At 28.9% G+C, this 26,139-nt stretch overlaps 1 protein-coding gene across 3 annotated transcripts in view; it reads left to right on the forward strand.

Annotated features, from left to right (window-relative positions):
• LOC123305683 (dedicator of cytokinesis protein 1) overlaps positions 1-24,992 on the forward strand; it is a 30,365-nt gene extending 5,373 nt beyond the window's left edge. The window contains exons 2-23 of one of the 3 annotated variants that reach the window (XM_044887467.1): positions 3,784-4,064; positions 8,973-9,242; positions 9,722-9,949; positions 10,318-10,571; positions 10,631-10,958; positions 11,565-12,012; positions 12,206-12,494; positions 13,107-13,427; positions 13,514-13,688; positions 16,481-16,591; positions 16,762-16,917; positions 17,325-17,754; positions 17,837-18,282; positions 18,782-19,033; positions 19,406-19,742; positions 20,123-20,518; positions 20,580-20,842; positions 20,945-21,042; positions 21,177-21,287; positions 23,664-23,970; positions 24,485-24,641; positions 24,705-24,992. In XM_044887467.1, coding sequence (XP_044743402.1) covers positions 3,784-4,064; positions 8,973-9,242; positions 9,722-9,949; positions 10,318-10,571; positions 10,631-10,958; positions 11,565-12,012; positions 12,206-12,494; positions 13,107-13,427; positions 13,514-13,688; positions 16,481-16,591; positions 16,762-16,917; positions 17,325-17,754; positions 17,837-18,282; positions 18,782-19,033; positions 19,406-19,742; positions 20,123-20,518; positions 20,580-20,842; positions 20,945-21,042; positions 21,177-21,287; positions 23,664-23,970; positions 24,485-24,641; positions 24,705-24,955 — 5,909 coding nt within the window. In that variant the 3' untranslated portion in view covers positions 24,956-24,992. Of the gene's footprint in view, positions 1-3,783; positions 4,065-8,972; positions 9,243-9,721; positions 9,950-10,317; positions 10,572-10,630; positions 10,959-11,564; positions 12,013-12,205; positions 12,495-13,106; positions 13,428-13,513; positions 13,689-16,480; positions 16,592-16,761; positions 16,918-17,324; positions 17,755-17,836; positions 18,283-18,781; positions 19,034-19,405; positions 19,743-20,122; positions 20,519-20,579; positions 20,843-20,944; positions 21,043-21,176; positions 21,288-21,369; positions 21,509-23,663; positions 23,971-24,484; positions 24,642-24,704 lie in introns of those variants that run through there. The other 2 variants (XM_044887469.1, XM_044887468.1) reach the window with 2 other exon arrangements.
• Positions 24,993-26,139: the final 1,147 nt, after the last annotated feature.

Consider the following 26,139-nt stretch of genomic DNA (forward strand, 5'->3'; position numbering starts at 1 on the left):
AATATTGCCAAAGAAAAAATGAGTAGCAAAACATTTGCAAATATTAGAGAAAAACTAGAGCTAAGAGAAGAATGATAAGACGCACTGATAAAATTTTGCTAATATTTACCGATTTTGCTTAAAATGAGAGGTACAACTAGATGTTTAAAAAATCGAAAATATCCACGTTCTATGGCTGTTTGTTTTTGAGCTATGCGCTTTTAAAGTTATATTTTCAAACGTGCGTACAGGCGTCATGCTGAAACTGGACAATGAATTCAGAAATACTAAAAATGACTAATTTCGTTGAAATCTCAAACCCGGAAGTTTTCACTCTTACCATATTTTTCTACTTATTTCAAAAAAATAAATAAAAGAGCATTTGATATTATGTACCCTAGTATGACCAGAAATTAGATTTTAATTTTGAAATAGTTAGATTACATAAAAATATAACTAACTTCAAAAAAATGCACAAAAAAATAAAAAATAATACTCTTATCAATAATTTCCTTATGAACAATTTTAAACACTAATTTCTGGTTAACACAATTCCAACGTTGTTTTGAAGTCAACACTAACTATATCCTAAGCTAAAAATTGATACTCTGGCGTCGACTTTCAAACGAAATTGCTCACAAGATTATTATTCATGGCAATATTTACTTTAAAATTATTTTTTATTTTAAAAAGATTAATAATAATACTTTGTACGTTTTAGCCATTTCGACCCTCGTACGTCTTAATGATCAAAGTAAAATTTGAATTTTACAAAAAAATTTAATTCCTTAATTTTCTCTCCCCATTCATCTTAAGGGTAAAATGTTTTTTCTAATTTGAAATAGTATATCCGATTAAGGAATTTAATTAAGTTCAAGTTAGTAATTTTATATTAGATCAGTTGGTTAAGGCGTAACCAATTCCGTCCGCGGTATGCTTATGGTTGCGGGTTCGATTCCCGCCGTGCAAAAAAAAATTAATTTGATTAATAGTTGTGATGGGCTGGTGTAGTGCATGATTTATGCATGAAAGAGGTGCATTCAGCCTCTGAAATTGAGGAACTAATAAATGAAATTATCAGCGGAAAGGTGATAAAACACATATATGGTATCACGATGGGCTCTATAGCCTAAGTGTGTCCTTCGTGGACAGCCAATATAACCTAACCTAACCTAGTAATTTTATAAGAAACACGCAGGCAAAAAAAATACATTCGAATTGAAACCTCCTCTTTATTCGTCGAGTATAACTAATAACAAAGTTAGATATTGTTATAAACAATAAAATGTTAAATATTTTATCAATTAATATAACATGATAATAATTTATATAATAACAGTATTTTATCTATTTAATAACTCATCATTAATAAGTTCTCTAAGTACCTACTACTCTTGATTTAAAATTTATAACGAACTATCAGTCCATTTTTTAATTCATTTAACTCCGATGGACAAACTATTTTAGAATATTCCATTGTAGAAGCTACAAATGCAATTCTAGAGAATCTGAAATCACCTTTATTTTCATACCAGGCTCTATTCTAAATTTCTCATACCAAGTCCTCGACTGTTAAAAACCTGGCGTTGACATATGTTGTAGATTAGACCAGAACCACACTTTTCCATTTCGATATGATTTTCAATTCGTCGTGTGGTACTGGAAATCACTAGCCTCCCCCCACCTTCTTCAAAGTTGTAAAAAAATGTACATGACGTAAAAAACCTTCAAAAATCCTGAGGCCAGTGTTGCTTTTTATATAGGTTGGAACATTAATCAACAAGATTGATTTTTTTAATAATGCCAAAAAATAAACTACTAAAGTTTCTAATATCAACAAAAAATTTTTGTGATCGTTATAGACCAAATTATAGACCCTTTCATTCTTGAGATATAATAACGCAAAGTTAATAAATTTTATTGTTGAACAGAAACGTATATAGTTAGAGTATTGATAGTTGAAGAGAGATATATATATCTACACTAAAAAAAATTGTATCCCTAGGTACACGCAAATTGTTCATCACTAGGTATACAATATATGGTATGAGAAATAGTTGCATGGTATTGTAAAGTTAAAAATAACACATTATTTGACGGCAAATAACATACGAGTAATTTTTCCAATTCTCTCTGATTATGATTATTCAGCAAGTTATTTATCTATAGAGTTTGCGTCATTGTATCATAAATAAACATCAATTATATAACCGAAAGGCTTTGACGATTAAAATTGTATACAAGCTAGTGAACAAAACATAAATAATAAATTTATCGAGAAGTTACTTTTCCTTTGAGTTATTCGCCATTGAAATCGATGCTTCACTCATGGAGTTGGATAGTTCCAAAACACAAATTTTAAAACACCAGACTATAAGGAATCATTATTAGCAGTGACCCAAATATTTTGAATACGATTCATTTACATGTAAATGAAATAAATAAATAACTTCATAGTAAATACAGCATTATTTAAATAATAATAAAATTGATTAGAGCTAATGTAACAAACAAGGTAGAGGAATATCATGTTTAATATAAATGCGAACTATTACATTATTATTATTAGATAAGGTTGAATTGTTGAGGTCCACCCATACCATTTATATTTGTGTGATGCAGCACCCGCACCTGCCTTCTATATATTATTATTTACTTCCTCATTATTATTTCAATAAATATCCATTTTATAAACTGTCATTTAAAACAGGTAAAATGTTATTTTGCCTAATTAAATTGATATCACAGATAAATCGCGTGATGATGATCATTTTTATGTGATGTATAAATGTGGCAATCACATACATTTGGAAGTTTTCATCTAATCCTTTTGTTATTTCTTCATAATTATCGAAATCGAGTCCGAGATATTATTGAAAACGAATCAAAGTCAAGGTTTAAGCCCCTACTCTTCTTTGTACCCATTTTTCCCTCGGAAAATCAAAAAAATTGACAACCCAGGCCCGTTCTCAAAGAACTGTACTATTTTTTATTCTAGGCCCTATCCACTCTGAGAAAAGCCATAGAAAGCAAGAAACCATGATATACTTACCATACTTATAACAAGAGGTAGTAAAATCTGCCAATTAACATTAAAATTAAATTGTTGTTTTATTACATAGTTTATTATATAGCACCTGATCGAGATTTGCTCGTTTTGAGACCGAGCAGATCAATTCACCCCCTATCAAAAATACAACCGAGCATTAAAAAACACCTCCTAACATTTAAAACACTTCTTATCAAAGACGCTTCGCGCATGTGTTGAAAGTCTTAAATTAGGAGTTCTCATATTGTTAATGTTCATCTAACATCATAAAAAAAATTCTTGTGAGCAGGCTCGAGGGTTGCTAACTTTGGGACCTGGATGCTTCTTTATTTTCAAAGCTTAGGGGACCAGGTTTCACTGTACCGCCAGCCCCTACGATAGCTACACTATTCATTTTCTTTGTAATCCCTCCCTCTCTCCATGCAGTCTATCATAGCCTTTAAAATCATCTACCCCCCCCACCCCGAACATAGCATCCATAAAATATAAAGGTATCTAATGTATGAAATTAAATATCCAACGGTGTTTGCCGCAAATATTTTCAAGATATTTGGATTTTCTCAGCATAAAAAATAGCTAATGCTACATTCCGACTTTCCAATTACTTTTGTATCAAAAACCTCATTGAGACCTTGTTTCATTTTGATGATAAAAAAGTACAAATAAACAAATATACCAACAAACAACACAAACTTTCACATTTGTAATATTAGTGCAGATTTTCAAATTAATTAATATTAATTTAATTTTTTCAGCAATTCATAATTATTTCACTGATGATGGACCACATCGTTTACAATTAACTGTTGGAGAAACTGTTAGTATTTTAAAAGAAAATGGAGATTGGTATTATGGTTATACATCGAAAAACCTTAAGGAAAAAGGTATTTTCCCAAAATCATATATTCATTTAATTGAATGTACAGTGGAAAAAGTTGGTAATATTGAAATTATACAAATCAAACAACAACAAATTGTACAAGAAATTACAGCAGTATTACGTGAATGGGGTTCACATTGGAAACATTTATATCTTGTAAGAAAATTATTGTTTATTTATTTATTAAATAATAAGGCTTTTTACTTTCATTGTTTTGAAAAATGAGATGACTTATCAATATGTATAAATTTAACATAATATGTTTAAATTACTAGAGATTGGATTTTATAAAACAGTACCCTAGGTAGCATATGATTTGAAAAATTGATGTTTTTTGCATTTTACCATGAAGCTTATAGTTTGGAAGCCCATTAGTATGAGATTCTAGAAATCTAGAGTAACAACCTTTAACCTACGAAAATGCTTGTAAGTAGATCGTTTGTTTTTAGGGCGCCTTATATGACAATTGAGTATCAAATACAAAAATCGTTTTGTCCGATACTGAATTAAAAGATACTAGTTAGACCCGTTCCGAATTCCGCTGTGCGGCATCCGTGGCTAAAAACAGGCTAAAGAATTAATATATACCTAGTGATAATTTACTTTCTTTTTATTGTGTATAGGTAATTCATTACAGATATGATCCACAAATTACATAATGAACAAAATTAAATCTTAATATTATTTATCTAGCCGGTTTTTCCTTAGATATACATCAAAATTGGTGGTAAAATGTATTGAACTCGGACTATTCAATTTAACCTACTTTCAAATTCACATTTAAATCCAATCTTAACTTATAAATATTATGTGATAATTAAAAAAATAAATTCTATAAACAATATAATAATTATTATGTGTTATATATGTATGTAGCCTTATTTAATTCACATTGCAAGGCCGATTACAAACTATATGATTACTTTCCCAGAGCATATCTATGTACATCACACACATAATCAGTTGTCGGTATAAAGGTAAAGACACACTTGAGTTCTCTTCGCGTACATTTGTCAATCAAGCAGATCATAAATATAACTAGGCAAAATTAACCCAGAATCCCTTGTTTAGTCTTTATCTTTAAAGGTCATTTGATCATCTTTTAAGCCGCCTCTTTAATGTTTCCTTAAATTGTCTTACAGTAGAGGTAAAAGTTGATTTAAAAACATAAAAATTCGTTTATTCAGAAATTTTGGCAGCTCCTATTCATTCTATTCATAGTGCGCTTTAAGAATCCGATGAGTTCTTAACGACACACATTTTGGGGGGGGGGGGGGATCACAAATGGAAAGATAAAAATTTATTTCTTGAAAAATAATGTGTGGAGTATAATCTGTATGATTTTTTTGCATGGCGAGTCGAATAAAGCCATCATCGAATTGAAAATACCAGAAAACAAAAAAACGAAAACATCTATTCTTAAAGTATCTACCCACTTTAAGATTCCATAGAAAGTCTGTCAAACGGGGGATAAAACTGTTTTTTGAGGTGGTTTGAAACTGAGAAAATTAAAATGACTAAATTAGAAGCTAGTTTGCTCACGAATTTTAGTTTATTTTTTAGTTTAAAAATCTGATGAGCATCTATTAAAAAAAGGTAAAATACTTTAGATGAAGTAGATTTCATATTTCTTACTGAGTTGTCAGATTCATTCATTGATTCGATTGCTTCTTTCATTGCCCATATTTGGGCTTGTAGCGTACTACAACAAACTTTTAGTCTGTTAGACTTTGGATGCTGATTTCTAAATTCCGAAAAAATCGAATAGTTTACAGGTTAAGTAGTTACTTCTTTTGCATTTTCGGTATAATCTAATAATTCGAATGCTTATTTTTACATATGCAAATAACATTGCTTGTCAAAATTACAGTCAATTTCAAATAATCGCAACTTCGCGAAAACTTATCACAATTAAAAATTTGTATATTTCTTTGAAAGATAAGTCGTGTTTTATCTCAAAATAATTGTATACTTAAACGGTTTCCATGCAGTGCAATGAATTATTATGGTAATTTTCATAAAAATATGACGGAATAACGATGTAACAATTCGCAAGCAAGGCAAGGCCAAGATTTAAAGTTTAGAAAAACCAAAACAGCTTCGGGAAAATAAGTATCTGAGTTAAATAGTAATTTATGAAAAATTTAGGATTTTTTCAGTGGCTAGATTAGGTCAAAGGTAAAAAACAGAAAGACTACGTAAAATCGTATTTATGAAGCGTAATAGTAAACTCTTATTTTCCCAAAACTGTTTCGGTTTTCCTAAATGTATTTGAAGTCGATTAAGCACCCAGTTACTTAACTTGCTTGTGAAAAACAACTTCAATTTTCTACTTCAAAAAGACTGTAATTTTCCTTTTAACTTTGTTACACCGTAAATTTTGATAACAATTTTTGCTTCGTTAATTTTGGGGTCGAGTTTTTGCGTTTGGGATTATAAACTAACAAAATCCATCCATCCATCCAGATCAATGGTTCCATATTGTATTTTGAATTCTGAGGACAGGACATCGAATTTTCGGGTGAAAACAATACTTTTATTGTTTTTAATGAAAAAAAAAACAAAAAACAAAACAAAACAAAAACAAACAAATGTATTCTGACGCGATATATTCACAAATACAGATCAGATATTGGAGACCGATAGGGCTAATGTGTCGTATTAAGTGAATAAGCAAAAAGTGCGAGTGTGTACTCACCTATAATAATAATTAATTATTGACTCATCCATTCATTTTCATTCATACGTTAGTTATGTCATCCTAATAATTGATAGAAATCACTTTTTTAGTCGTATTTGTTATAAAGATAATAAATTTTAATGCATGTTTTCATTTTTATGTTATTAAGTAATGTTCGCCTTTGTTTCATTTTTTGTGATATCAATTTCATATTATTCCTTTCTTCTTTGAATTTATCATTGAATGCAGGTGGTTTTATTAATTAGCATTTTTTTATTTAAAAAAATTCGAACATCCTTTTGATTTAGACGGAAATTGTGCTACATTATATATTGGTAGTTTATTGGCGATGGTCACTGATGGACCAATCTCTAACCGCAGTGAAAAATCTCACATTATAGTTTAAGACTTAATAGTATTGGAGAACAGAGATAAATCTATTTTGCCTCGCTATTCTAAACAGTTTCAATTCTGAGCAATTCTAAGCTTTAACTTTTTTGCGTGAGTGAATTTTCTACACTCTTAATTTTAGCGATACTATCTTTGAAACTATTCATAATCTCTTGTCTTTTTAAAACACATGAATGCCTTCAATCGAATCACAATAATATTGAAAATACTTAGGTTTACTAAGTCATCTATTCCTATTTCAATATCTTCCAAGCTGGAATTTGAAACTATAAAAAAATTTGTTCGTTATTTACTCGCACTAAACTAATCTAAATCTTCCCGTCTTGATGAATTAACAATAGATGATTATACTTCTTCGTCAATGTAGAGTTATCCCAAATTCTTTAACCTAAAGGAACGGAAGCACCTTCAAACGCAACAAAAAAACTATCAAAATAGATAATTTCTTAATCATATTCAAAATAATGTCGAACTTCTAATATATAATAATTAAATTCTAATAAGCTAAATCGTTAAAATTACATTAGTTACTTTGAATATAATTAATAAACTTAATAGAAAAGTTCTTCAATTTATAAAAAATTTACTTTAAAATAATAATTTACTAGAATAATTTTACTATCTATTTATTTGGAATGATAAAAAGAGATTGATAAACTCAACTACTGTCTTTGCGTTTGCATATATTTTTTTTATCATTATTTAATAATACATAACCGGAAATCCGATGTAAACATAATTAATGTCATAAAAGTATGAGAAATATTATGGGTTATTTTAGTTTTATGTGATTTGTTGCAAAATATTTATAAAATTATTTCCTTTGTTCTTGAAACTGAGAAAATTTTTAAAATTAAATTTCGTAGAGTTGCTTACGCATATTTTAATTAACCACAAAATCAATTTTGCTGGAAATTATATATTATTATGAAATGAAAATCTACAAATTTTAAAATCATATTTTCGCCTTAACCCTTAACTCGAAAAAAAAAAATTCTGTTGCATTTGTCTCTATAATATGCATATTTTGTATGCATCTATAATATGCATATTTTGTATGCATCTATAATATGCATATTTTGTAGAAAAGTTTTTCCAAGTGGAAAATCCAAAAAGTTCAGATCGACCAGTCCCCAAAATCCACTATGGCTATAAACTTCAATTTACAGTTAACGTTACGGTTTTTTGGTTAGCTATTTATAAACATCTAAAAAACTTTTTTAATAGGCCAATGTAATTCTTATGTCATTGTGTACGTTTATCTTTGTTCCCTAATTTCTTGTCTAATCCATTCATTATTGGAAATTAAAGATTTCTATTTTTGTCATAATTTATGTGAAAAGGAATCTGGGAACAGACAAAGAATCTGGGAACAGACAATTGACTAAAATTTGGTGTTGCCACTTATGATTATAATCAATTTAATATCTTTATGCAAATGACCCATAATCCAATAACCGAACTTCGTAAAAATAAAACTTGAAAAAATATATTTTTTTTTAAATATTCCATTTGGAATTTTTTTTTTTTTGTCAAAACATACTGATTTTGGATCAAATTTTTCGTTTATGATAATAATATACTCCAAAAATTGATGGGGGGATACTTCTGACAATCTTCTTTTTCTGATTAGTCTCTAATTGATTTCTATATAAAGGAATTTCTTAATAATTGATAGCTTATCAACCAAATACGTTAAAAATGTTTGATATTCAAACTCTTTCAAACTAAAGAGACTAAAATCAGAGTGCTATAAGATAAGAAGCTGTGGTTGGTGCGCCAAATTTTTTCCATTATCCATCAAAACAGTTACATTTTTTGTATCTGTGTCTAATATCCAGAAAACTATGTGGATCAAAGCAGTTTATATTGAAAATAAAAGTGACCATTCCAAATCACGACCAGACCTTAATTGTAATCCTGTAATTCAAAATATCTATTCATCAAATTAAAAATTTTTTTTCTGTTTTTAGACAAATAGCATCCATTTTGAACAAATTCAAAAACAAATATACGAATTGATTAGTCATAGAAGTAAAATATTATCGGGTACATTACCAGTGGACGAATTGAAGGAAATTAAACAGCTAGTCACATCTAGAATAGATACCGGCAATAAATTATTAAGTTTAGATATGGTCGTTAGGGATGATCAGGGAAATATATTGAATCCAAATGAAACTAGCACTATACAATTATATTATCAACATAAAGTTGCCACCGAACGAATACGAAAAGCAACCGTAAGCACTCTTTAAAATTTTATTAGACAGAGAATTGATCTAAAAGTGATTATTATCAATTTTAAAATTAACAAAAATTAAGAGCTAGAAAGCAATCTGTTCCCGAGAGTAAACTATGCACAGCTTGTAGAAATGAAATTTACCAAGAAAAAAGAAAATAGCATTATGAAATAAATTAAAAAGGGAATTAATTCGGTGAGTTTCATCGAATAAGGTTCCGTGAAAAACATTTATTTGAAAACTTTTTTTTTTTAAAAATCCAAAATATACAAATTATCTAAACTCTATTTCCTCCAGTTAGGCAACTAATTAGGACGAAGAAAGGGAATTTATTGCCTGTCTGTGATAGTCGCAATCTTTATAAAAATTTACAAATGAGCCTAATTTTAGGATTGAGTAAATAATAATTACTTTTGGATCACTCCAACCTTCATTATTCATCAAAGTGATTTTAATATTGTTTTTGAACAATTTTACAGTCTGGCCCTAAGAAAAAACTTACAAAATCTGTGATATATTTTTCGCATATATTTTTTGTTTCTGTACGTAATTTTGTTTGTAAAATGACTGAAGACGCTGAACTTTTAATGACTTTGTATGATGCAAAGGAAAATCGTGCAATTACAGAAAATTATGTGGTAAAATGGTCGAAAGAAGGACTTGCTAGTGATATCAATCAATTACACAATTTGCGTGTGCTTTTTACAGTAAGTATTAAAGTTTGTGGGAATTTATTGCAACCCGTTAAAAATATTTATACGTATTTATAACAACGCGGAACATGCCATCTTAAACGTATCGTTTGGCGAAAAGTTTGTGTATAAATACGCTAACTAATGTATCAAATACTAATCTAAGAAGGTCGAAGGTTTTAACAGCTTATTTTATGTGTAAAATCTGTTTCTTTAAAAAAATAATTTATGTTTTCTATGTTTTATGAAAACAATTTTCCTTTTTTGATGTTGAAATGAGATGAAATTTTGAACTTCGTGTATATCGTATCGAACTATTTAAAGGAATAAATGTATTTCTCTTTTTGGAGACTTAAGAATTCACGTAAGAATGACTTTTTCAGGACTTAGGAAGCCGTGATTTACTTCGTGATAAAGTTTATTTAGTATGTTATGTTGTACGAGTTGGGGGAATGGAAGCCAAAGAGATTGACCATAGACGTAGTTCTGTCGCAAATGCTGTAACGGGAAGTAGTAAAAAAGGTCATACAGATGGTATGCGGCGTCCTTTTGGTGTTGCTGCTTTCGATGTGACCTTGTACTTATGTGGTAAATTGGAAAGTGATGATGAAAAACATCATTCAGTGCCTTTTTTACAGTTAAGTTTTTTAAACACTCTTTCGATTTTTTTCAACTAACCAATTGATTTTCTTTTAGATGTTGTGATAAAGATAATTTAGACGGTACACTTAAGAAAATTTTAAATAACAAAGAGTTAAATAGTAAGGGTCAAAGTTTATGGGTTAGTGTAAAATTATTACATGGTGATATTAAACAAGTTCGAGAAGAAAATCCACATTTAGTACTTGGTAATGTTGCAATTGCACGAAAAATGGGTTTTCCCGAAGTAATACTACCAGGAGATGTAAGGAATGATTTGTACTTGACATTAATATCTGGTGAATTTTCCAAGGGTAGTAAAAGTACTGATAAAAATGTTGAAGTAACGGTTAAAGTCTGCAACGAAAAAGGTCAAAGTATACCTGTAAGTAACGTATTTTGTATATTAATGTGAAATTTTTAAGTGAGGAAAATTTCATGTTAAATGTGCTGAATTTGAGTTGAATTGAAATTAAATTAAATTTAGATTTTATTTCTATTTTGTTTATTCCTCATCTTATTGAAAGAAACTTTATGATAGAAAATCTTGACGCTTAATTAGTTTCGGAAAAAAGTCAGGCGAGGTCAAATTTGGTGAATACGGTTGTTGATATGTCTATAGTATTCATTACGCTTTCTGCTTTGCATTCGGTTTTGTATTTATAATTGCTGCAATGGCGTATAACTCATGAATGGTTGTGCGATAATAATCTTGACCGTTTGCAAAATGCATTTTCCCGAAATATTCCACTGCGTTTAGCAGGCTTAAAAAACTTCGGAAATGCATGCTCTCCTGAAATCACATTGTCGAATTGAATTGAATTGAACAACATAATTTTTATAGCAAACAAAATGTTTTAGCCAAATCATGTTTTTCTTCACACAGTCATCAGAAAGAAATGAAATGTTCTCTCCTGAAAGTTTTAGATTACTTTTTTATTATCACATACTCTAAAAGCATAAAATAGACAATTTGTAAAACATTTTATAGGGTGTAATAACAATGGGTGGTGGAACAGCTCCGCTCAATGAATATCATTCGGTGATTTATTACCATGAAGATAGACCAAAGTGGTATGAAATATTTAAAGTTGCTGTACCAATTGATGAATTTAAAGCCAGCCATTTAAAATTTACATACAAACATCGTTCATCGAATGAAGCGAAAGATAAAAGTGAAAAACCATTTGCTATGTCTTATGTACGTTTAATGCAAGAAAATGGTACCACCTTACATGACACCATGCATGAATTATTAGTTTATAAAATTGATAACAAGAAATTTGATGAAACTGACTTGGAATATCTAAAATTACCATCGAAGCGATCCGAATTAACTAATGAAAATCCAAAACCATCATGTTTGGGATTAAGTTTAAGTGCAAAGGATAATTTTGTTATTTCGACTAATGTTTGTTCTACTAAACTTACACAAAATGGTAAGTTGAAAATGCATAAGGAGTAAGTTAAATAGTTCCTTATCATTTCGTGGAGATGAGGATTGCTCTACAATTTAAACTAAATTTATTTGAACTAAATTTTAAAATTTATTTGTTTTTGAAATATATTAACATAATTTTAATTTATTTAGAAAATAAAAACATTTGTTATTGACTTTTTGTATTTTTTTAGTGGATCTATTAGGTTTGCTAAATTGGACATCGCATGAACATACTCTAAAAGAATCATTAACAAAACTAATGCATGTGGACGGTGAAGAAGTTGTAAAATTTTTACAGGATGTGCTAGATGCTCTCTTTAATATTTTAATGCAAAATAATGATTCTGAATTATTTGATAATATGGTCTTCCAAAGTTTGTTATTCATTATTGGATTAGTGAGCGATCGAAAATATCAACATTTTCAGCCTGTATTGGATCTTTATATTCAAGAAAGTTTTAGTGCAACGTTAGCTTATGAGTAAGTTAATATTCTATTCATTTTTTTAAAAATATGGGTGATTCTGTTCTAAATGTTACTTTTTTATTAAAACTGTCAAGTTTTTAAAATTAAACTTTTCTTAAATTGTTTTTGATGAATATTATTACAGTGAAAGTTTTACAGTGTGCTCAGGACCTAAAAAGTGAAGCTAAGTTCGTAAATGAGCAATATATGCCAATTGGGTCTTGGATCCGTAGGACCCATCTTGTAAACCGTTATAGATAAAATAAAAGCTTAAATGTAAAAAATGTTCCTTATAAAAAAATTAACAACTTTTGTTTGAAACATTTTTTTGTAAACATCACTGTTTATCCCGCGACGGCGCAAATTTGGAAAAAATTTTGGTGTCCATTTTCTCCAAAACTATAAAAGATAGAGATTTGAAAATTTACAGGTAGCTTCAAGTAGTAGGTCTTGTGAAGTATTCTCTAGAACGAAAAAATATTCTAGAAAATTTTTTTTGTTTTCACTTGTTTTCTCTCAATTTTACTGAGCTGTTTATTATATTTAACTCGAGTGAACTTATTGACCTTACCTACTTACAAATATATTTTCCGATGAAATGATTAATATCATGGTTTTTTTCTGCAGTAAATTGATAGCTGTTCTAAAATATTACGTGGATACAGCAGCAAATTCAACAGATTCGTCAGATACGTTACTTTTAAAAGCAATGAAATCATTACAATATATTATACGATTTATTGTACGTTCAAAAATCTTATTCAATGAATTGTATGGATTGAAGGAGAAAGATTCATTTGAAACAAATTTTATACAACTGTTACAAAGCTTAACAAATTTAATGTCATATGCAACAGATTCTACGTTGCTGGTACAAGGAGCATGTTTAAAATTTTTACCATCCACTATATCTGATATTATTCTTGTTTTTGATCCCATCAAACTTAGGTAAGTAGTTAAATTAAAGTCTCTTACGGAAAAAAAATTTACAAAAATGTTATCAAAAAAAACTAAATTCTAAACTTTTCTTTCAGTGTAATTTTAACTGATTTATTAAAGAAAGTGCCTTCAAATCGCCTTGTGAAACAAAAAATGATGACGGTTAACGATATAATTCATAGTAAATTATTTTTATATCCTGAATGCCGTGCAGTTTTTCTTCCAGTGATATGTACTCAGGTTAAAGAACTTTTAGAATCAAATGAAGAGGTAAGAATTTTATTATTGTTCCTAAATTTATTTCTGTTCGTGTTTTATGCATACAAATATGAGCTTCCAAAATGAATGTTTGTAAAATAGAGAATAGAAAATATTTTTCTAAGCGGCACATAATGAATACGTCTAAGTGTAAGCTGTAAATTTTTGGGTTTCGCTTGTTTTCAATGAAATAAGAGTGACTAGTTCGCGATAAAGTGACCATAGAAAAAAGCATTGAAAAATTGAAAGAATTTTTAGTTTCTCGATAAGTATAAATCAGAATCAGTCAATTTTGAAATTGGAGACAATTAATTTCGCTGGAGGAAGAGTAAATAAAGAATATAGAAGAGAATAGAAAACGCTTTTCAATCAATGTTTTATACTTGAATCTTGAAATATCAGGAAATTAATATATAAAAGATAATAGCCACCATGTAAACAAGGGCTTTCAATTTTGTGTTAACGTTATAAAGGTTCATTTTTAAACTGTGATTTTACAGCTTGCGCTTTGTGTTTTTTTTTAGATGCCACTTTATAGATTTTAAAAAAAATTCTACGAATGATTTCCAAATTTTTTTCTAAATTGCAACCCAAACACTTTTCTTTGAATGTTGAATGAAAACACTCTCAATCAAAAATTTTGCTTATCAATGTGAAAAAGACTTCTCTATTTATAAGAAATTTCTTACTTTTATAAGAGCATCGAAGACATTTTTTATGAAAATTTAACGTGTTTACTTTTTTATACACTGTGACTAACTTTTGATTTTTCATTTATCAAAAATATTTTCTCTAATTCGGTGCAATATTTTTGGAAACTGACTTTATTCAAATCATAAAACAGATTCAAAAATCGGAATGAATATGTTAAATATTTATTCATTAGGCCTTTCAATTAAAATAAATTAAGGCAGTAACTTCTAATTTATTATTATTTATATAATTATTGAAATCTACCTCTACTAAGAAGAACTTTTAGTTATTATTACGCAAAATTTTCATTCTGATTTCGAAGTTTGCCAGGATTTTAACACTCTTTAAAAATATATAATATACTAAAAAAATTAATATTAGCACCCCGTCAAATTATTACGCTCTGGGAAGATTCAAACATCATAACAAATTTCAACAACAAAACAAATCGTTGAAAATATCGCCAGAAAATATTTATCTCCGTTTTACCAACGAAAAAAATATTGCATCTAATTACCCAAAGTTTTAATTTAGTAAACCATGACAGTTCTGTCATCATCATATAAATATCATAGTGCTTTTATAGAGTCAAACTATACAGCCAATATATTTTATTTTAAAAATGAAAATTTCTTTGACAATTTCTAGTGGTCATTGATCTTAGTTGAGCTGCTGTTGTGGCTTCCAAGATAAGATTGGCCACCAGTTGTGCGGATGAAACACGCAATGGATTCTTTGAAATGTTTGTATCCATTGTTTCCAAAACATTTTCTTTTTTTTTTTTTTTTGTCTTTAAATTATTTTCTTATTTAGATTATTATTTGCTGTTTATTTGGTTTGGCTTTGTTATGCAATCACTTTAATCCCACAACTATCTTTTGTTTGATTTTAACATTTTTTGCATGTGCATGTCGTTAGTTAATTTGAATTGTAAATATAGAATTTAATGGCTCAGGATGTTGATGGGGAAAGTAACGGCTATTGATTTTTTGCTTTAACAGAGAATATAACGGTTAATGAATTGACAATTAATTAATATACTATAATATATAATGTGCAAATAATACAGTGGTTACCAAATTTAAACAACTGCCTTCTGCCGTGTTATTCCTATCAACATTGTATTATATTGTATCCACTATATTATCCGTTTTGGTTTTATAAGGTTGGGAATTATATAAAATAAAATTACTAATTTGAATTAAAATTTATTTAAAATTATCGATTTACATCTAAGAATAGAGTTTTGTACCAAAGGTATTTTAGTAAATTTTTGGTTTATATTTAAATAAATAGGCAATGTCTCCGAAACTTGATCTAAGGCTACATTTCTAACCTAAAAGTGACGATTTACCTCTTGGACTCGCACATGTTGAAAAGGAATAAGATATGCTTTTGTCGGTGCTGCTAAACTTGGAGAACCGAAAGCTAAAAAAACTAAATAAAGATACAATCAAGCGGCCTCTAAACATGACCGAACCAATATTGCCAATAAACGAATCAATATTTGCCAATGTTGAAAGTTTGCACAAAAATATTATTTTTATTGTTGACACGATATTGTGCAATTTTCAATATGATCTATAAACTGTCAACATTATTATGTAATGTAATGTAATATATTGACGGTAATATTGATCGCTTAGAGCCTTACATTCCGAAAGATACTACCACTATGGATCTTTATAAGAGACTGAGGAGGTTTTAAATAAAAACAAAATATTACATTTTATTTAATATATGTAGTTGTTTTCCCCTACCATTAAAGAACTATCCATTTTTATTATAGCCATAACAATTAATTCCGAAACTAAAACATTACCAGAAAGGAAATTTCGAGAGACGGTGAATGAAAAATAAGGAAAGGCAAAGAATAGAAGACAAAAGATAAAATCGATTATCTGCATACAAACTTAGTGGTTTAAAATAGTGTTATCTATTTTTAGATGTAAACGAAATAAAAATTGTTAAATCCATTTTTAATAACTTATTTTGGGGTTTATTATTTTTTGTTTGCTTTGTATTATTATTTTTTTGTTTTATTTATTTATTTTTTTGAAGTATGATGAATTGTGTACTAAAAATTAGTTTTGTGAATGTGTGGTGTGTAGGGGTATCGAGGTGGTGAAATACGCAGCAAATCACGATCGGTGGCCAAAGTGGCACGACTACTTGGTGCAAGTAAACATCGGCTCAACAAAGATCGTGGCTATTGTGAAGAGGTCGGTCTCTGGTTATATATATATCAACTTATTAATAATTAAATTATTTTATTTTAATAAAAGATGCCATAAAAAATGATTATGGCCTGAATTTTTGTGACATTCTGTACTTTTTTATAGCATGTATGTAAGAATATATTTGAGTAAAATTTATTTTTTGAAACTTTTAGGTTGAATTGTGTGTTAAAATTTTGAGTGATATTATGGAATTATTATTTCGTACGGATGTGGGATCAACAATGCATGATATTAAAGAAATAATGTTACGAATTTTACGTACCGTTATACAAACGTTAATTACAATGGATCGTGAAAATGATTTAGTGGTAATTTACGATAGTGTATTTTATTGAACAACAAAATTATGATAATTTACCTCTATTTCCCTTTTTTTTTGTCAATACCATTCATTCAATACCAGTAGAATTTTTAATGTTGGTGGTTCAAATAATAACATAATAATAACTACATAATTCTTTCTATTAAAGGCATTCAATTAATAAAAGAGTTATTTTCAAATTCACCTATTTTAATTATTTCTAGCTTCTCAGTCATGAATTTTCAGAATTTCTTTAGAAAATAACTCCAGACTCTACCCCAAAATAAATTGGCATGAAAACAAGCCTTGAGTAATAACTATTTTCGAAATAAATTATGGGGAAAAGAGGTTAAATTCATTGCTATTTTCTGCAATCAAAAACTATAATAAGGATTTTATTAATAACATTTCTAGGGAAATTTAGTTGCTGTTATGATATCAATATTTCGTCAAATGACTGCCCATCATTTTGAAGTATATGTAAACCATTTTGCAACTAGGACCGACTTACTGGATTTTATTATGGAAATATTTATGGTGTTTAAAGATTTAGTTTCATCCAAAACCGTGTATCCAAGTGATTGGTCTGAAATGATACTATTACAAAATTATGTCATTTTAAAATCGTTACGATTTTTCTCACATACTACACGTGATCATTTCTCGGATCATTTTGATAATCAAGTATGGAATAATTTTTTTCATTGTGCAATTGCATTTTTAACTCAGCCTGCGTTACAATTAGAAACTTTCTCTCAAAATAAACGGCGTAAAATTATTGCGAAGTATAATGATATGCGTCGAGAAGCTGGTTTCGAAATTCGTGCAATGTGGTTTAATTTAGGTAAGAAGAAAAAAGTTTGATGGTTTGCTTTAATCTGTGAATGTTCAATTTGTGACGTAAAATTTTATATTTTTATCCACAGGTCAATACAAACGACAATTTGTTCCAAGTTTAATTGGACCATTTTTAGAAATGACATTAATTCCTGAAACAGAATTACGTAAAGCAACAATTCCAATATTTTTCGATATGATGCAGTGCGAATACTATTCATCTAAATATTTAGTAGAGAAGTTTGGTGATACAAAATCAGATGCTAGTCAAATAAAACGCAATTTTAATGATTTTGAGAATGAAATGATTGCAAAACTGGATATTTTAGTTGAGGGTGGACGAGGAGATGATGATTATAAAAAATTATTTTATGAAATTATGTTAAATTTATGTGAAAATCACAGCTCGTTGAAAGAACCAGGTGTGAAATTTGTAAAAACTGTGACACGATTAATGGAACGGTTATTAGAATATAGGTGTATTATTAACGACGAAAATAAAGAAAATCGAATGAGTTGTACTGTAAATTTGTTGGTAAGTAAATTGCTGTTTGTGTGATTGTCGAAACATCATAGCAATGTTTCGACAATCAATTTAATCTTGAAAACATTCGAGTATTTTTCAAAATGCGGAGGTTAAAGTATACGTTTGTCGTACCGAAAGAGGTTATATACATAGAGAACGCCAGCCCACAAAACTTACGATATGCGAAGCCAGAGAGAAGACTGCTAGTGAGTTCCCCTGTGTCCTTGCCTGATCTATATATTGTTGACTACATATTGCTTACATTATTGTAAATCTCTACGCATCATATAATGACAATGACATGATTATGACAAAGGCACAGGGGAACTCACTGACAGTTTTCTCTCTCGCTTTGCATATCGCATCCACTTACAGGCTAGCAGACCCCTGGCGTTCTCTATCTGTATTATCTCTATGGTCGTACCTTTTTTCAAATTAGGAGATTGAATACGGTTTCATTCATTTTTGCATTTAATAAATAATGCAAAATAAAATTTCTTTTCTTTAGGACTTCTATTCGGAAATAAATCGACAAGAAATGTATATTCGTTACGTTTATAAACTTTGCGATTTACATTTAGAATGTGATAATTACACGGAGGCTGCGTACACATTACAATTGCATAGTAAATTATTGAATTGGTCCGATCAAATTTTATCACCGTTGCTAAAAAGTCATAAATATTCGGTGTGTCAAACGCATCGTGAATTAAAGGAAACTTTGTATTACAGTATTATTGATTATTTTGATAAAGGCAAGGTAAGCTATAATCGTCTTTTTTAATTTAAAAATAATTATTAGGTTTGCATTGTAAATTATTGAATTGGAATAATCAAATTTTATCACCGTTGCTAAAAATCATAAGTATTCGGTTTTCTTTAATAGATTGCTGTTTTTTTATCGAAAAATAAATAACTTATGTCTGAATAACATATTTCCTATGCTATTCTTAAAAGGCTTAAAAGATCGGAAATTAATGAACAGAAAATCGAGGTATAGGTCACAAAAAATTTTTAGTTCCATTTAAAAAATAAAATTGACCCCTGTTTAAACATGAAGACGTCCCCTTATAAAAAAACTTAATACTACATTACCCCAAAAAATTTAAATAACCTTAATTTTTTTTTCTAGATGTGGGAAAATGCATTATCTGTTTGTAAAGAATTAATGAGTCAATATGAGAATGAAACGTATGATTACTTAAATTTAAGTGAATTATTAAAACGTATGTCACAATTTTATGATTCAATTATGAAGCAATGTCGTGCTGATCCAGAATATTTTCGTGTTGGCTATTTCGGACGTGGTTTTCCAACAATTTTACAAAATAAAGTATTTATTTATCGTGGTAAAGAGTATGAACGTTTAAGTGATTTTAGTAGTCGATTATTGAATCATTTACCAAATGCTGAGCTTATGAATAAGTTGACACCACCTGGGGAGGATATTTTAGAATCACCGAACCAATGTAAGTATTTGTATTTTTTTGCAGTTACATATAATTAACTTCTAGGTTTGGTTTCCTGAAATGTTGTTCTTTATTCAAACCTTAAACTATTTAAAGGCATTACACTCACGGGACAATATATAGTAGTATGAATTTATATCTCAGACTCTTTTTGTAGGGAGTGATAATTGATCATATCGATCATGAAATTTAAATCGACTAGCGCGATAAAAGTAAACCGCAGAACGTAAAATAACTAAATAATAAGTGATCTTGATTACTTTCTTCTTACCCGTTTCTGCACTTGCCCGTAAACTTGTTTTTATCCATTTACTATCGTAAATCGAATATTTTATTAAATTTCTGTTATAATGCTATTAAAAAATGTTTCTTACTTTCAGATTTACAAATAAACAAAGTTGAACCGGTATTCGATGATCGTAAACAAAGATTTTCTGGTAAACCAGTGAACGATCAAATCTTAAGATATTATCGAGTAAATGACGTACAAAAATTTAAATTTTCTCGCCCATTTCAACGTAAGGATCCACATATGAATGGAGAACAAAATGAATTTGCCAGTTTATGGTTAGAACGTACGGTTTTAATCACAACATATCCATTACCAGGCATCTTACGATGGTTTCCTGTCACGTCCAGTGAAACTTTCCATGTGTCTCCGTTACGAAATGCAATTGAAACAATGGAAATGACAAATAAAGAATTAAAAGATTTAATTATTTCCCATAAAAGTGATCCAAATTTACCATTAAATTCGCTAAGTCTAAAAATTACTGGTAAGTATTGTATTTGTTTATAGAGGTGATTCGTAAAAATTAAAACGCATTTTTTATTTAGGTATTGTGGATGCAGCCGTTATGGGAGGCATTGCAAATTATGAAAAAGCATTTTTCACACCGGAATATGAGGAATATAATCAAGATGATATGGTTTTAATACAAAAATTAAAGGATTTAATCGCTTGTCAAATACCTTTATTGGAAATAGCACTCCAATTGCATAAGCAAAGAGCACCGCATAGTTTGTTACCGCTACAACATCGCCTGGAGAAATGTTTTAGTGAAATGCGTACTAACGTTGAAGAAAAATATGGGAAAAGGGTAAGAATAATTACTAATTATGGTTGGCATTGGTTGATAATTCCTTGTTGGCGTTCTTGAATGTCAGTCTTATTCCAAATGAACAAATGGTTTCTATTTCAGATTTGTGACATAAAATTCGATAATCCTGTAACCATGCGACGGCAATTTACTCAAAGTTCAATAGATAATCGTCTATCAGATTTATCCTTCAATATGGAGTAAGTTTACTTTCTTTATTTGTATTTTAAATTTCCAATATTATTCAATTGTTTCGGGTAATGCTTTCTCTTTTGAAATAATTTTTTTTTAATGGGGCTTTTATATAATGGAATTCTTTTATTAACGTAATTAGTGTTTCTGCTACAAATGGATCCCGTGTATCGAGTTTAACGAAGTCACAAGTGAATACATTGAAGTCGTTAGCCACATTCAATTTTACAACAAATTCTGCTTCTAATGCCAGGTCGGTATTATGGTACTTACTAATCACTTAAAAGATAAGCGATCGGGAATGATAATTGCTACTAACATCACCTTATTTTCAGATTTGACAAATTCCCACCAGTTTATTTTTAAAAATTCAAAAAAAATTATTTGCATCCTTTAGTTTAGAACACATCCATTAGGTATTCGCTTCCAAAAATTAACTATTTTAACTAAAAATATTGAGAAAATATAATGCAACAATCGGTAAATAAAAGGATATTTTTACCTTAGATTTTTAATTTGAATGTTGTTGTCCTTTTCTTTTCAATGTTGCTGAAAATTGCTTCTTAAAATTTATTGTAACATGCTTTTGCTTAAAATTATTTTTTACATAGATGTGACTATTTGTATACTTTAGAGGAAAATATCTTAATATTTGACATTTTTAAGCGATAATTTTTATGTTGGTTATCATGATAATGAGAATATTTTTAATTAAATTCTCTCCATATATAAGAGATATATTAAGTTTAGTCTGGAACTTTTTATACTCTATATACAAGTAAAATAAGAAGTGCATGTTAAGTTTACTCTAAAGCTTGGCTTGTAACATTTAGAACTATTGATCGTAGAAACAAAATTTTGGTATTTGTGCTCATAAAATCATGAATCGATTTCTACAACTCTGTGCTAATCTTAGCAGAGTGTTATATTTCTTAAAAGTTACTTTGAGTCCGTGTATAAGCGAAAAATATAATTTTAAAGTCGTTAAGAGATAAAAGTATAGTCCAAACACAAAAGAAAGTTTGTTTTTTAACCGAACACAAAAGAAAGTTTGTATTTTGTTTTATGTATTGCACATATTAAAATAGAAGCGCTCTGAAGTACACCTTAAAAGTTTTTTGTTGTTCGTGTTTTTTTGTTTTTGTTTGTTTGTTTGTTTGTTTTTAAAAGAATCGAACATTGCCTTTTGCACTTATAATATTTGATTGCAAGCTTCAAAGCTCATACTTTAAGTTATTTCTATCTTTGTATTGAATAGTCAACGCTAAATGTTAATTATTAAAAATTTTATCGCTATTAATATGTTGTGGGCTGCGTTCAGATTAACCTGTTTCATTCATTTCAGAATGACTGGAAATTTGAGAGGCTATTGCAAGGTGGAATCTTATAATTTTTTTCTCTACGAAAATTTTCTTAGCCGAGATCCTTTTCTTTATGGCTCGTGAAAAATTGTTAATTGTGCTACAAACTTCAAATTGATGAATATATTTAAAGAGGGTGGTATTCAAATTTTGAAAAAATTGTATAAAAATGAAAAATCATTTTATCTGACACTCGAAAGAATGTGATGCCCATTCTCCGACATCTTACGAATTGTTATTTTCAAGGTGTCGGGCGGTGGCAACCAAGCATTTTGAGTGTCGGAAAAGTGATTTAAAGTTTTTTATTTAATTAATATCTTTCTTCTGATTTGAATATCGCCTTCAATTCATCAATTTTAAGCTTTTTCTTGTAACATAGTATTCCTCGATTAATTTTTTTTCATTGATCTAAACGTAGCCAAAAATTACAGAATTTATTTTAACAAAAACATTTAATTAAATTTATTCTCGATAATTTCGATTTACAGCATTAGAACCCATCAATGTAATCATTTGGTTAAAACTAATTTTTATATTATTTTAATTGCACGTAAAATATCTTAAACCATGATCTAGGATCAAAATTTCATTTTAATTTTTCAATCATTATGACAAATAATTTTGCTTACTTATTCTGGGTATTGTTTTTGTAATGTTCGTTTTATTAACTCTTAAAAAAAAAATCTTCAAAATCTTCAACCGTAATATAATAATTAGAATCAAGTATTTTTTTAAAACTTGACCAAGATTACAATAATGGTATATGTTTTTTTTTTTTTAAATTACGAATAATTTTACACATTGTGCTAGTGGCTTTAATTTAGCCATATTAATTTCTGGTTATTCGCTCGATTATCGGTTATAGACCTCTGACCCATTACCTCACCGTTATGACTTTGTAAAATAACACATAGTGTATGTTTTCTTTTTGTCCCATTGGGTAACTTCTTACACAAGAAAATTATCTTTACCGCGGCGTTTTCACGGGACCAGCAATATTATGGATAGCGCCCACAAACAAAATTATTGAGCGGGCAATTTAGGAGTAGTCTTATTTCGACCACAGCCAATCCCTACCGTAGTTTATTGAATTCATAAGACTTAAAAATAAAGATTAAAAAGATAAAAAATTAATAGGATTGAAGATTTTTTAAATAACTTAATTGCTTTTGATGAAGATTTTTTAAATAACTTATTTGCTTTAGATGAATATTGCTTTTTTTGTTTTACCTACTAAGTGTATATTAATTTGATACAAATTTGTTCAGCAGGGCAAATTCAAATCAAAATAATAAAAATTTACTATTAAATTCTACAAATTCGAAATTATCATTAACATCATCATCCTCGTCGGCCACAATCAAAACAAAATCAAAAACACCATCAAAAGAGAAACGTCGTAATTCAAAAAGGATCGATCGTGAATCAATTATATCGTTACCGTTAACAAGTTCTACACAATGGTACACAAGTACACCAGAAAATGAACCTATTTCAATAAATTCATCAAATTCTAATGTTTCACAATCACCGTCGCCAGCACCATTTACACCAGTTTTTGAACTACGTGAAGAGGTTTGTATTTATTTGTTAACAATTTTTCGTTAATTTTTTACAATAAATCCTTTTTTCAAACAGGAGTTTAAGAGCCGTGTTATTTAAAAAATTTTAGTATATTTTTGTAAAAGTTCTTATCTTAAACAAGATTAGTTTTTTCGCCCCAAAATCCCCTGCATACTAAATTATAATATACACGAATTGCTCGTTTAAATATATAAGATGGGGGGTCATTTTAATGGCGGATGAAGAGGGTTTAAACATCTATTTCTGGATCGTAAGTCAATTAATAGAAATTCTATTTTTATGTTATTTAATTATATGTTCTAAGATAATGCTAACATCTTCCTCTCCATTTCATTTTTAATTAGTAGAGGTCAGGCCATTTTTTTGGAATGGCGAATTACCTCTGCATAATACCCGTTTTACTCCCGTGAAACTAAGGTATAAAAATGATCAAAGAAGAGTTTTCCAAGAAGAGAATAATTATTAATGAGGTAAAAGAAAATTAATTTTACTCTACTTGTTTTAGCTAACGCCTCATCGCCCATTAAGATCCGAGGTAGAAAAAGAAAAACGATTAAGTCGTCCAACCAGTGGGCAGTTTTCAAATTCACGACCATCTAGTTCAATTATGATACGTGTTGGAGGTCCTGGATCTGAAAATAGTAGTAATCGTGATTCAATTGGTAGGTACATAAGATATATCTGAAAATTCAAAGAAAAATGATAATACGCTATTTTTTCTTTAGGTACTACAGATTCTACAACAAGTGAAGACGATCTTATACCACCACCACTTCCAATTAAATCGCGTGATCCTGATTATTGCAATATACCAGAAAATATTACAAGTTCGCCAGTGAATGAACCACGACAAAGTATTGTAACTACACCCCGTTTATTACGTAAACCACCCTTACCAGAACCTACAGATGAAGTACAAAAGACTCCTCCACAACCACCTCCAAAACCTCCTAAAAAACCGATAGTTACTACTTAAGAACAAATTTTTCGTGTATATTTTGTAAAAATATTTTAAATAGTCAATTATTTTTAAATGGTGCGACCATATTTTGCAAATTTTAAAACTAACGTAACACATTTGAAGACTAAAATTTAAAATATTTTTTGTTTTTTGTTTCCAAGTTTCGATGAAAGGATGAAAAACGTTCTTATTTATTCACAAGTTTGAAAATTAGAGACGATCAGACTGTTATCTATAAATTTTTTTTCCGTCCGTGGTATTTAGATCGAGGAACTTAAAACAAATTTACGCTAAAAATTTTTCACAAATCGCAAAATATTTTAGGATACATATTATTTTACTTGGTTTGTAATATACTTGACATGAGCTTGTAGTTTGATTACGTAGGTTGATTATTTTGAAAAATATTAATGATTCACTTTTAGATTTTAGGGGCTAATAATTATTGTTGAAATGCGAGATACTTAAATATACAGGGGTAGAGGCATTTATGTAATGAATGGATCAAAAAAATATAGAAAATGGAATCATTAAATTTTAGCCTAGCAATCAGTAATTTCTAGGAATAAAAAGGTTTAATAGAACTTCTTCAGTTCGCATTTATCGCGGCGAATATTTTTCTTATGAGATAAAAAATCCTTAATCGACCCGATGACTTCAAAGTTTTTACCCAGGCAGACATTTAAACATTTTTTCCTATTTTTGTCACTTTAAATGCTTCCTCCATTAATTTTATTCATTACTTTAATACATGAGTACAAAATGTTAAGGCCTAAAGAATTTTTATTGACGTAATTTTAAATAATTTTACCATATATTTAGGTGTTAAAATATATTCGTTCCAGGATTATTATCACTTTCAAAAATTTTTTTAAATAAAAGTGATCATGATAATTTTTCTGTACCAAACATATTCCTGATTTGATTTTTATATTATACAAAAAAATGTAAATATAGATATACTTTGTTACTGGGGATCATCGCAATCATTTCGATACAAATACCATCAGGTTATAATGGGTCTGTTCACAAAGTACGTACGTAAATATAAACAAGGAGAAATATGAATTATTGTTAAATCGTAATAGACCGTCATGGGAGGAGTGCTTAAAAATTCAAGGATGTGTGACGTATTGGCCAGACTCAATAATGTGAAATCACAATATTTGCAAAAAACTTAAGACTTTGTGTAAAAATTC

This window comes from Chrysoperla carnea, chromosome 1, assembly GCF_905475395.1.
Source record: "Chrysoperla carnea chromosome 1, inChrCarn1.1, whole genome shotgun sequence".
Taxonomy (NCBI): Eukaryota; Metazoa; Arthropoda; class Insecta; order Neuroptera; family Chrysopidae; genus Chrysoperla; species Chrysoperla carnea.